Here is a 12,452-nt window from a genome sequence, read left to right on the forward strand (position 1 = left end):
TAATTCATGACATACAATGCTTAAATAACCATTTTGACCATTTGAATAATTTCTATCTAGGTCCTCAAGTCTTTTCTTAATTAAAACTCAATAGCGATTATATTTTTACAGTTTAGTCCCTGAGCTTTAATTAACCAATTTATCGATTAAATTACTTAACCGAGCTTCAATATATTTTCATACTAACTTCCTAAATCTTTATTTTTCGTCCTTACAGACTTAGTTTATGGAAATGAAGTTCGAAAATCATGTTTTTCAACACCAGTGAAATTTGGGTTGTTACGGTAATTGTCAAAATCACCACCACCACCGTAATCATCATCTTCTTATTATATTATTTATTATCGATGCTAGCATTGGGAATACCTTCGGACCAAAGATCACTAGATTATTTAATATATTCGTTTTCATTTGGAAATTCGTATTGCTCATCATCCACGTTCGAATTAATAGGAATCAACGATGTTGATGATGTAACATATATGGATTGTCCAAAGCTTCATTCAGGTTGAGATCCAACCCACATACGAATGATCGTCTTCCTATTGGAGTCCATGGTAACTCCGCATACAAGCTTCCTACGGTGTATAGTCCACATATAGTTGGAGAAATATTAAGGACAAGTGTGGATGAACTTGGAATATCACGTACTCCGCAACTTTGCTCAACATTGTACAACTCAACGTACAACTGTGTTGCATCATTTTCGGTTGAAAAATGGGCCGATATCATAGTCTCGAGATCATCATCATCATAAAGCTCAAGTGTGCTATAAATGAGTGGATTATGGGACATTTTAAATCTATACATAAGTCTAGACAATATCCTCTTGCATTGAGTTGCGATTTTTGAATTGATATTTTATGTTAGTTGATCAAGTTTGACAATTGTATTGAAACACATACTTATTTGACACCTTGATTGAAAAATAACACCAATTCCCATGTTACAAATTCTCCATTATAATAGACTGTTAAAAAAAATTGTTGTCCATCTTTGAACTTTAAATCTAAAAATTAATTAATAGCAATAAATTAATATAAATTAGCATTACTTAATATAATATACAAATTAAAAATTAACCATACTCACTTAATATTCTCAAAATCAAATAAATACTTAAAATAAAATTAGGACTTATGAAACTAAGGTGGAGTGAGGTTGTGATTTGAAAAAGTATTTATCTTTTTTTTCTTTACTTGGTTGAAACTCTTTATATGCTTTGAAGTGGGATAAACATAGGTTTTATACAGCTTAGGGTAGAATTTAAAAGGTGAGTAGGAATAAGGGTTTTAAAATTTAATTTTACAGTATTGGGTGGCAAAGTATTAGGACTTATTTAGTAGTGCTTAAAAAAAATACTTTTGGCTTGAAAAGTACTTTTAATTTTTTTTTTTTGCTAAACAAGCTGTTTTTAATTGAAATTTTTGATTTTTTACAAGCATTTTGAAAAGGAGAAGCTAAAATTTTCAGCTTTTCCTCACTCAAAAACAGTTTTGATGTTTAATTACTTTTTTACCCCTCTAACAACATAGTACTTTTCTTTTTTTTCTTAGTGCTTAACTACAAATGTGTTAAAATAATTAATTAAAAAAAATATTTTTTAAAATAATACAAATGTGTTAATATCTAATTAGAAATATTTAATGATTATATTTAAATATTTAAAATATAGTTTATATATTCAAATTAATTTTTATAAATAATTAATATTTATTGCTTAAAATATTTAAAAATTATATGGAAATTTCATATATTAAAATATTAACAAGTTAAAATAAATTATTTTTATATTCTTATTAAAATATAATAATATTAACTAATTTAAATACATATTTATTTATCACTATTTGACAATAATACTAAATACTCAAATCTTAAACGACACTTTGCAATTTTTCGCAATGCTTTGTAAAAGTAATTATTTAAAAGTAGTTTTCAAAATATTGCTAAATTTACCCTGATTGATCCATCACTTGAACACTAGTTTTGATTGATACAATAAACTTAAATTGGATATTGGTTGGTGAATTTAATGTTGACATGACAGTATGAGTTAGTTTCCATAAATAAATTAATCGTTTTATATAGGCTATTTATTTTCTGACTGTGGAAACCATCAACCTTGAATCCTTCGAATTTTTTCTGAAAAATTCTATAAACGAAAACGATTTACCGAAATAAATACTTTTATTTGGCGCCAAAATAACACGAGATATGGCGGGTAAATTTTAGTGGACCAAAGCACCCTCAATATTTGCTTATAAAGAAGTCAATAATAGTTGAAAAACAGCGTTATTATATCCGTCCATTTTTACCCTTACGAAAGAACAACAGATTTCCCGCCAATTAAAAGCCCTAAATTCTCCTTAATATTTTCTTTTCGCTCCCAATTCTTTACAGTACGTTCCATCAATGGCAGAAGACGAAGCCGTTGATCCGATCCGACCCGAATTCCCGACGGCAAGGGTCAAAAAGATCATGAAACTTGACAAGGACATCAACAAGGTGAACTCGGAGGCCTTATTCCTCGTTTCATGTTCCACCAATCTTTTCCTTCGATTCCTCGCCGAGAGAACAGCCCAAGTCGCTGCCGAGAAGAAGAAAAAGACGGTGAAGCTCGATCACCTAAGAACCGCCATCAAAAGGCATAGACCAACGAGCGATTTTCTTCTCGACTCGCTTCCTATTCCAGCCGAGTCTACTCAATCCGTTGCTCGCTCCGCGACGGATCGAGATCGTTCCCGGCCCGTTGCTGATAAATCCGCCCCCGCTGGAACCCGCCGCATAGACCTCTTCTTCCGTAAGCCAGAAAATGAAGCTCCGATTCAGATAAACGATGCATAGCATTTCCTTTTTTTTTATTAGCGAACTCTACAGTAAATGCTTGTTTGCTTTTTATAAGTTTCCTTGTACTCGATTATGATTAGTTATTGAATTATTGCGTTTCTTGAGTAATGAAAAATTGAAAACACCAGCTACTTGATTATTGCGCTCCAAAATAGCAAGAAAGCAAAAATATTTTCCATTCTTTTTCATTGTAAGGACAAATGTTAACTTAAGAATTCGAACCAAGAGACTTTATATAACTACACAGCAAGGTCTTTTTTTTTTTTGACAAACTGAACTTATTCTCTGCAAACATATATATATTTCCTCTTCAAACTTACAATAAGCTTTTCCGGTTACTAGTGCATTAGATCAGAATGGATCTTTCATGATTTCAAGGTGATAAGGGCCCAGAAAATGTTGATACCACTGAAGCTGTTTCATCTCTTAGCTGAGAGGTGAAATTTGGTCGAGGAAATATCCTCTTTCCTTGCTCTTTCTTCCCTTCTTTGATGAAGGATGTACCAAGAGCCACCGAGCTTTTGCCATTTGATCCTAGCTGCTGGATACTCAAGGAAAGCCTCCTGTTTAAAGGGCTTGCATTGCCAAAACCTCCATTTAAGCTCTTGTTTGAAAGGCGCCGATTACTGGTGGATGGCCTAGATGTAGTGAAGTTTTCTTGCTCAACTACTACCTGGCTTTGGACCTTCTTCATCTGCTAAGAAATATTTCAACATATTAGAGAGGTCTGGTTGATTAGGACATTATAAATGTTGAATTCTACCGTTGGTTGCACATGGAATTATACTAACCCGTTGCCTTTGCTTTTCTTCTTCTCTTTCTTGCCTAGACAGGTTGTACTCTTCCAACATTGCCAAAAGAGGTACCTAGATAGCCATAGATGTCATTTCCTTATAGCAGCTTGTTTGGTTGATTAGTCATGCTTGAGATATTATGTGAAAAATATAACTTCAAGTCAGTGCATAGAGGATTTTTGTACCCAGGGATACAAGTAACCGATTCTAGAGTTGGGAGTTGCATGTCTTGATGCATTAATGATTTACCATCACATTCGCTGAAGCATGGTTCTTTTTTCCTTTTTTGTTGGTTATATGAACATTATTGTCACACTATCAAAGAAACGAATGTTTAGTCAATATGTAAGAGGAATATATGATATTTACCTCATCATACAGGAAAACTTTCCTTCTTTCTTCTTCCCAACTCTTGGTTTTTGCCATGAGTGAATCCACCAATGCTGCATGAAACCATTCTGTGAGAATCTATATCTCCAAAAATAAATCATACATTCATGCAGAGTTGCACAGGATAAGATATTAAGATTCACTGTTTGACACTTGAGAAACATGTTTCAAGGTAGAATGCTGAAGGCTTAACACAATCTAATTGATCATGTGCCACAGTTCGGTGATTTACTTGGCACATTCTGTAATTGTTTAGTTCAGGCTAGTTGACGAATTCAATGTAATATTGGTATATGCTTATACACCTTTTAATAAAGTCAATGCCATGAGGGCTGTAACAAGTTTAGTTCTATAAGGAATAAGTATTTCTAACATGAAGGAGCTTTTCCTTTTTATACCTGGGATTTTGTTGACTGTTACTCGGGCCCTTTCTGCACGTCTCAGGTTCCTGTGAGCGCCCCTGCTGACCGAATATCTATTCTCATCCTGAAAATATTCATGAAATGGGAAACATGAGACAGATACAGCTAGAGAGATATCCAACTAGTTCTGCAGAAAAGTTGTTGTAAGATCGTTAACCATGCTATATTCTTGCAGCCACCGCTCCTCATCACGAGCTAGTATCCATTTTTCCACCTTCTCCATTATTGATTTTCTACTTGATGCTTCTTCCTTTGCTCTTGATATCTGTTCATCTATGCTCATGAGGAGCTCAGCATAGTCAATCTCCCCTTTTGTACATCATATAGTTAGATCAAAGATAAATTAGATTTAAACGAGAAGAAAATAAATTTTGAGAAAATATGTTACTTGTTCAATCCCACCTGTGTTTATCAGGTTTAGTATATTTTCCATCTCTGATCTTGAAGGAATCTCCATGTGTGATTTATTGCATATCTCTTCAAGCTCATTCTGTTTCTTGAGAAATAGCTCTTTCATTTTGCTTGCCTTTAATTGATCCAATCTCTTAACTTCAGCTTCGGCCTTGAAACATTTAAAAGAAACTTTTAAGTTTATAGCGCTTTGATAATTTTAACTTTTAAATGATGCTGATTACACCAACCTGTTGGATTATATCCAGTGTAAGGCTTCCAGGATCAGATACTTCAGCTGATGAGACTGATAATTGATCAATAACATGGGAAAACAAGTAGCGATCTCCATAGGATGTATCCATTAGGCTCCATAAATTTTTCAATGCTTTACCAAGTTGGTGAAGCTGCAAGTTGACAGAAATTCAGCTGAAGAGTTTGTGGAAGTGACAGAAATTCAGTAAACTTATGGAAAAAAGTTATCTTATGACTGAGCTGTGTGCTGTCAAGGAAAAGGAAGAACAAGTGATTGTAGAAGACTTTCCTCAAGTAAAATTCATGGCAAATCTAGGAACAAAAGGTTGACCACTCAACCAATAAAAAATCTTCTGATCTTACAATGATTTATGTTTATGTTGTCATTTATGAGGTTAGATAACAATTATGAACCATGTACTATTTGCTGCAGGGCAAGAGCATGGTGCTAGCTCCCCTTAAAAGAGCATACGGAAGAATAATGGCATAACATTATACCTTCTCAAGCCGCTTTTGTTTTTCTTCTTGCAGTGACTCCACTGTGCTGTTGAGTTTGGCCAAAATACCGTCACTTATGTTTTTCGAAATCCCACACAGTTCATTCAAGCTTGGGTGAACCTTTGTAATAATCATGGAAGATTCCATCCCCAATGTTGCAGACAAATTGTGAACAGCAGCTATATATTTTTCCACTTGCTGGAGTCTGTTGTTCTTCAGAAGAATAAAACCGGAAAGAAAAGTATATGATGTTAATTAGGATGATTCCTCTGTACAACTTCCTTAATACAAATTTTGAGGAGATTATGTACCTTCTCATTGTGGAGTCTTTGGAGCTCATTCTGATATTCCTCAAGTTTCTTCAAAGAAAGATCATTCTCATTCACCTTGACGTTTGTTATGGAGTCATCATATTCTGACTGACCAGCAATTTCGGCAGAGATTTTCTGAATTTGCCCTTGTACAGCTCTGAACTGGTTTACTCTCTCTTCTTTCCTCAACCGCATTTCCTGCAATGCTGGCGTAATGGAATCAAGTTGTTGCTTTATTGTTCCTGACATTTTCTCTGGCTGCAGAGACATTAAGTAGGAGGTCATGGAACCAAGCAATCAACATTAACAATTACTTTCTCGAGCTGCATGTTGAGTGGATCAAATCCCCATGTTTTTATTGCCCAATTTTACTGCTAACAGGAACATTGTTCTCAGTTGTTTCGTTTATGACAAAAATCAATGGAATCTAGATTGCTTTTATCCTTTTGATGTTTTGAACCATATGAAATACCATGCATCTTTTGATATATACATATATGTATGTGTGTGTGTAGGTTAAATATGAACTTCAGCTTCAAACAAGGCAGAGATTGATCGATATGGTACCCGTCCGGGAAGGGAACGTTCACCAAGGGACAAAAGAAGGTGAGTGAATTCAGCTTCAGATTCGGCGAGTTCCTGATGCAGGCGAGCTCTTGACATATTTGCTCGGTCAACTTTTCTCCGGTAGACCTCCAGACATTCCTGTTCTAATTCTAGTAGAACCTTCTCTCTTTCTGACTGATCTTCTCCAACTTCATTCCATATCATCTATTCCATTACATATCACAAGGTATGATCTGATTACAACCACAGCTTTACTTAAAATATTTTCAAGGGGAAATAAAATAAAGAATCTCTTGCCTGCAACTCTTGAAGTAAATATCCACATGAAGTTTCTAACAATGCAGAGCTTCTCATTCCAGGAGGCGCTTGGAACGATCCCATCCTTTCTGTATACCGGTGATGACTACCGCTGGGAGACTTGAAACTGCTAAAAAGCTGGATGCTTTGGCTAGAACGCTTGGACTGAAGGGTGGAACTTTTTGGTTTGAGTTCTTTGATGAGCAACCAAACCATGTTGTGAGAAAGAATAATGGGGTTTGAGCTGTTTGCTTAAAAGACAAGGCTGACAGAGTTAGGTGCTAGTGAAGCTTTGGGTTCAAGGGTCATCCGTTTTTGTGGATTTTCCAGGTCCAGCTTTGCCCTTTTTTTATTTTCAATTTAAATATGAAAAAAAGACAATATGACTCTCCATCTTAATAAATTAAGCTGAGGTTCCTTTATAAATAAAGTGATGTGACCTGCTTACTTGAGGTATGTATTGTTAATCAAGCATTATATTGTATGTATTACATTAACATTCACCTTAGGTGAAGTCTTTAAATTAGATTTAACCGTAACTTGATTCCTAAGCAATCCATGACCAGATGGAACAGTTTTGCAATCCATTGTTAGAATGTCAGAGTCAGGAAAAAGGAACTGCAGAAATGGATGATGAAGCCCCATTGCAATGGCTAGGAGATTCCGAACCATCTGATCCCATGGTTCAAACTTGAGGTACTTATCTCTCCCTCTATGATGATTAGCTACCTAATTGTGAAGGTAAGATATTCCAAATTTGCAATAATGTCAAAGATTCCTTGCATAATTTGGATTAGGAATAGAACAAATATAATATTCAAGAGAATTTGGAAATAGTTAGTGAATCATTTTCAGCCCAACACATTCCACCTCATTCAACAAAAAAAGATTTAATGAGAAATGGTGTGTCTTCCTTATCATTAGCCAATTGGTGCTTTAGTGATATTGAGGATTAGGTTTGTAGTGACATAGATGCCAAAGCAGGAGGGCCCTACTAAGCCGTGTTGCTTTTTAGTTTGTAAGAATTTATCTAGAAAAGGAAAGTGAAAACCATGTGGCTGCTTTGCCAATTGCCACCATAGAATGTCTGACAAAAAAGGCTTCTGGCTTAAGACTTGGCGGTCGGGACCATAGGCAGTTGGCTCTAAAAAGACAATTTTTTGGTCATTTCTTAAAGAATGTTCCGACGCCCAGTTTTTAATTGTTGTTGTTGAGAATATGATTTAAGAATTTTAAGTTGGTTTTTTTTTTTCTTTCTTTCTAAAAAGAATCTCGAAATACAACTAAACCCAAATTCAGTGTTGTAAAATAAACAAGAAAAAAAATAAAGGAAGAAAAAGAAGAGGAGGTTTTGGCTTTATAGTTGATGAATTGGAGATGAAATTATGTCCTTAATTTTATGAATTTAATTCTTGTAATTATTTGATTTAAAACTTAAAATTCAATAGATAATATTAACGAGGAGGATGTGCTTGGTTATGTTTAAACACATTATTTTATGATATTTTGAGTAACATAGGAACCGTCTTAAAAATTGTCACATGTTTCTTCTTTTAAATATTTATTTTCTATTATTTTATTATACCTATATAAAATACTCGGTTAATTTTAAACTCTATTTGTGAATCTAAAATTTCATTGACAATGACATCGCTAAATTCTTAGTATAATAATATAGATAGTAAAGTATAATAAAAATAGTTTTATGCCAGAAGTCTGTTTTCCAACAAATTAAATTAAACTAATTAATTTGATTTAAGATTTATGTCAAATCTCAAGAGTAGAGTCTCAAATATTTTTACAAATTTTTAATCCACACATATTCCCAATCTTAAAAATTTAATTGTCAACGTATGAAATGAAGTAATACTATCATAATACCCGAAGCAAGTTTGTCAAAATCAGTAATAAGCCAAAGAAATCAATTACAAGAAGCCTCAACAGCCATAAAATATTCATAGAACTTTACAAAAAACCCTTTTAATCTCCTATTTGTTTAGTTCTTAAACTTGTATTGTTTATCAAATCATCATAAAATGAATGAAAAAATTAATGTTTGTTAATTGTTAGAGTTTGTATGACCCGAATTTTATTTGACATTGATTAAAATAGAGTTTTTTTAACCTTTAAATAGATGTAGTCGAAACTCTTGTATCAATCAATTTTCAACATTAGTGAATTTTTCTTCCTTTGCCCGTGGTTCTTTTTTTCTTGAAAGAGATTCCACGTAAAATCTGTGCTTTAATTTTCCTTTTCTTATTGCTTTGCAATCGTTCTATTTCTATTATCGACGTCTATTATAACATTAACATTGTTGAACTAACATATGCGTGTATGTCACGTTAACAATTAATTAGTTTTTTAAAAATTATTTTCTTTGTTTTAATAATTTTGAATTTTGAAATTTAATTAATTATTGATATGACATTCATGTGAAAATTTGCGTGTATGTTATGTCGGCAAATAACTTTTCATTCATTTTAAGTGATTTGATAAATATCACAAATTCAAATATTAAATATCACAAAATAAAAGATTAAAAGAGATGAAAAATTAAATATAGGGTTAAAATCCTTATGCCTAAAATATTTTAGCTTAATTTTCTCACGACATGAAATTTTTCAACCTCTTCATATTTTCATTAAGTTAATCAATCCAGTACAGTACTTGCAAAATTTTCTATTTTGAATTTCAAAATTTTTTGAGTTCTTTTATAATATAAAAATTGAGGGGATGAAATGTATGTAATATATATAAATTAATTAAATTTCAGTGTAATTGTATAATTTTAAAAGTGCAAAAGTATGAATTTCAAATTTATCACCGTTTAATAAATTAATGGTTTAGAAATTTGATCTTATTTTTATGTTTCAAAATTTAAGTTTAATTATTAATATAATTAAATTTTTTATTAAATTTGTTAGTGTGATATTTTGAAATTAAAAAAACACTTATTCAATAGTAATATAGCTAAAAAAATAGTGCAATAAACTTGAATTTAACAAAATGATTTTAACAGGATTAATAGTTAAATTTTAAAAATAAAGACTAAATTTTTAGAAATAGAAGTATAGAAACTAAAATTTAAATTTGTAAAAATTACATAATCCTTCATTTAACTTCTTTTTAAATGAAATTGAGAGCTAAAACCATGATGTTTAGAAAGTCAGAGCTAATTCCTAGCGGTGGATTTTGGAACTTGGACAAGCTTGATCCATCATGTTTAGAAAGTGTTGCCATGAAGTCACCTGCAAGGTTTGCTTCTCTGGATACAAGTTTTCCACTATTTACGGCATACGTCTTTTATTCTTCTTGCCACTGCATAGTTCCTCAAATCCCTTAGGTCATCATTCAACATCATCCTCACAATTGTTTAACCATCAGTTTTCGGAATCTCTTTTCTCGCGCTACCCGCAATCCGTCTAGTATTGCCCAAAACTTGGCTTGCAAAGCTGTGCAAGTATCAAAACTGCAGCTATAACCCATCAACCACTTTCCATTCCAATCTCTAAACACTCCCATCCCACAACTGAAGCTCTTTCCGGATTGTCTTGCACAACTCCATTAGTATTAATTTTAAGGCTTAATATAACATTTGGTATTTGAATTTAACACTTTTTCCTAATTTGGTACTTAAACTTTTTTTGGCTCAATTTGGTACTTGAACTTAGACATTTTTTTCCCTAATTTAATACCTAAACTTTTTTGGGCCCAATTTGGTACCTGAACTTGGCACCTAATTTTTTTTAGGTTCAGTTTGGCACCTAAATTTATTAAATGCTATAAAAATTACAGGAGATCAAACTCCCCCGCACTTGAGTCATTGTTAGTCCTCAAGCAAAGCATCAAAAACAGTAAATCAGAAGATGATCCTTGAGCAAGTATAGTACAAATGTTGGTTTCGGAGTACATAACTAGACATTTCATATTTATACATAATCTTGACATGATATATAACTGACTTACCATTTTTGATATCAAACACCTAAGTTTAGTATATTATGAGGAATACAAACATTAAGGTTTTCAAACGTATGAGTTAATCAATAAATCATACAGGTAATTTGATTATCCTAGCAGAATACAAATAGTCGAAAATGAAATTGTTTAATATGATGCCAATTCATAAATACGTCTACGTAGATCACATAGGACTTTTCGGCTTGTAACATTCTGAGGCTTAAGATAGGTATGAAATTCAAGAATTGTAAGCATCAAAATAATTTCAAGTACGAAAATAGTTTGGCACATTGTATTGTTCCCTATTCTCCCCTTTAGTGACCCTTACCCGCTCACCGCCTTATTTTTCCTTCTCTTACCTTCCTTATTTCTCCACATAGGAAGTCACAACATAATATAACAATTACGGCTAACTCACGAGTTTTTGTGCACTAAAGAACAAACTTTTCTATTTTTGTGACTTTATCACCTTTTTTCCTTTTTCAATACATCTCACTTACAAATGCTTTTACTTTTCAAGTACTTTTTCTACTCATTTTGATTTTCTTTTTGAAATTTTCTTTTGTTGCACATATTAGCTAACCTATAATCATTATATCTCACCGATCCTTCTTATTTCACTCTATTTTTACAAAATTCGTCGTAATGTATCTCTTTAACCCTCAATACATATGACTAGACGTCTATACTCGTATAGTTCAGAACCAAAGAAAAATGATAAGTACAAATTGATATTTTGGCTTGGGTTTTGTACGAATGTTCATCAAGAAGTGTTTTTTGGCTCAAAAATAGGTATTAAGGATGAATAAACAGGGTTAGCTTTTTGGCCTAAAGTGGATACCAAACAATACTTTAGGTCATCGCTAAGTATCTCAATGTTCACAAATTTAATCAATCAAACAATCACAAATTCAATAATCTATCATACATACTAGCATGCTCGTTTCCCTATATTCTCTATATCATTTGGTGCATTCAATTGCTTAATGCCTATTTATAGTGTAATATATAGAACTTAGTAATCTAATAATAAAAAAAATTAAAATCATCTATTACCATGCCAAACTTATAGTAAATACAATCAACCTACATACATGCTCCTAACCAATCACTTGTATTTCTATAAGCTCAAACACACAATTGAAAATAAAAAAATAAATTTCCTATGTTAGCCCCCCACACTTTAGATAACACATTGTCCTCAATGTATAGCCCGAAAAAGATAAAGAAAAAGTTACCCGATTGATCGTGCTAGTTCCATACTTATATTGGTGGGTGCTCATTTCCATTTTTCATTTGGAAGCTTGAAATTATTGTGCTTCTTTCATGTGGAGTTCCTAAAAAAAAAACCTAAAACAGAAAAAACGAAGCAAATAATAATCTACTGCTAATCCTACTTGTAAGAATAATAATTAAAAAGTATCCCAAATACAGTGTTTAAATGTTAACAATTAAAAAGCTCAATCGTCTTCCTCAAAATCCATCTCCTCATCCTCTTCTTCTTTATCCCCGCTCTCTTCCTACTCTTCACTTTCCTGTTCCTTTTCTTCTTACTCTAATGCATTGGATTGAACATATTCGACGAATAATTGGGTACTCTAATGTTCTGCAATGCAAATTCTTGAAAAAATAGGCCCGACTCTTGCATCTAGTGTATCATCCAATCCAAATTTTGATAACTGCTCTCGCTAATTTCTTGCCGAGTTACCGTCTTTACT

The 12,452-nt window shown here is 32.6% G+C and overlaps 2 protein-coding genes across 2 annotated transcripts; one reads left to right on the forward strand and one right to left on the reverse strand.

Moving 5' to 3' along the window:
• The first annotated feature begins 2,291 nt into the window (after nucleotides 1-2,291).
• Nucleotides 2,292-3,002, forward strand: LOC105794516 (DNA polymerase epsilon subunit C). Its single transcript, XM_012623703.2, has one exon. It carries the CDS (start codon nucleotides 2,416-2,418, stop codon nucleotides 2,845-2,847), a length of 432 nt encoding a protein of 143 aa, XP_012479157.1. The 5' UTR covers nucleotides 2,292-2,415; the 3' UTR covers nucleotides 2,848-3,002.
• Nucleotides 3,003-7,129, reverse strand: LOC105794514 (65-kDa microtubule-associated protein 8). Its single transcript, XM_012623700.2, has 11 exons — nucleotides 6,775-7,129; nucleotides 6,478-6,681; nucleotides 5,911-6,168; nucleotides 5,600-5,812; nucleotides 5,098-5,253; nucleotides 4,859-5,018; nucleotides 4,614-4,765; nucleotides 4,433-4,520; nucleotides 4,014-4,087; nucleotides 3,642-3,716; nucleotides 3,003-3,544 (listed from the first exon to the last, which is right to left on the reverse strand). Exons 1-11 carry the CDS (start codon nucleotides 6,988-6,990, stop codon nucleotides 3,224-3,226), a joined length of 1,917 nt encoding a protein of 638 aa, XP_012479154.1. The 5' UTR covers nucleotides 6,991-7,129; the 3' UTR covers nucleotides 3,003-3,223.
• Between the last annotated feature and the right edge of the window lie 5,323 nt (nucleotides 7,130-12,452).

This window comes from Gossypium raimondii, chromosome 3 (assembly GCF_025698545.1).
Source record: "Gossypium raimondii isolate GPD5lz chromosome 3, ASM2569854v1, whole genome shotgun sequence".
NCBI lineage: Eukaryota > Viridiplantae > Streptophyta > Magnoliopsida > Malvales > Malvaceae > Gossypium > Gossypium raimondii.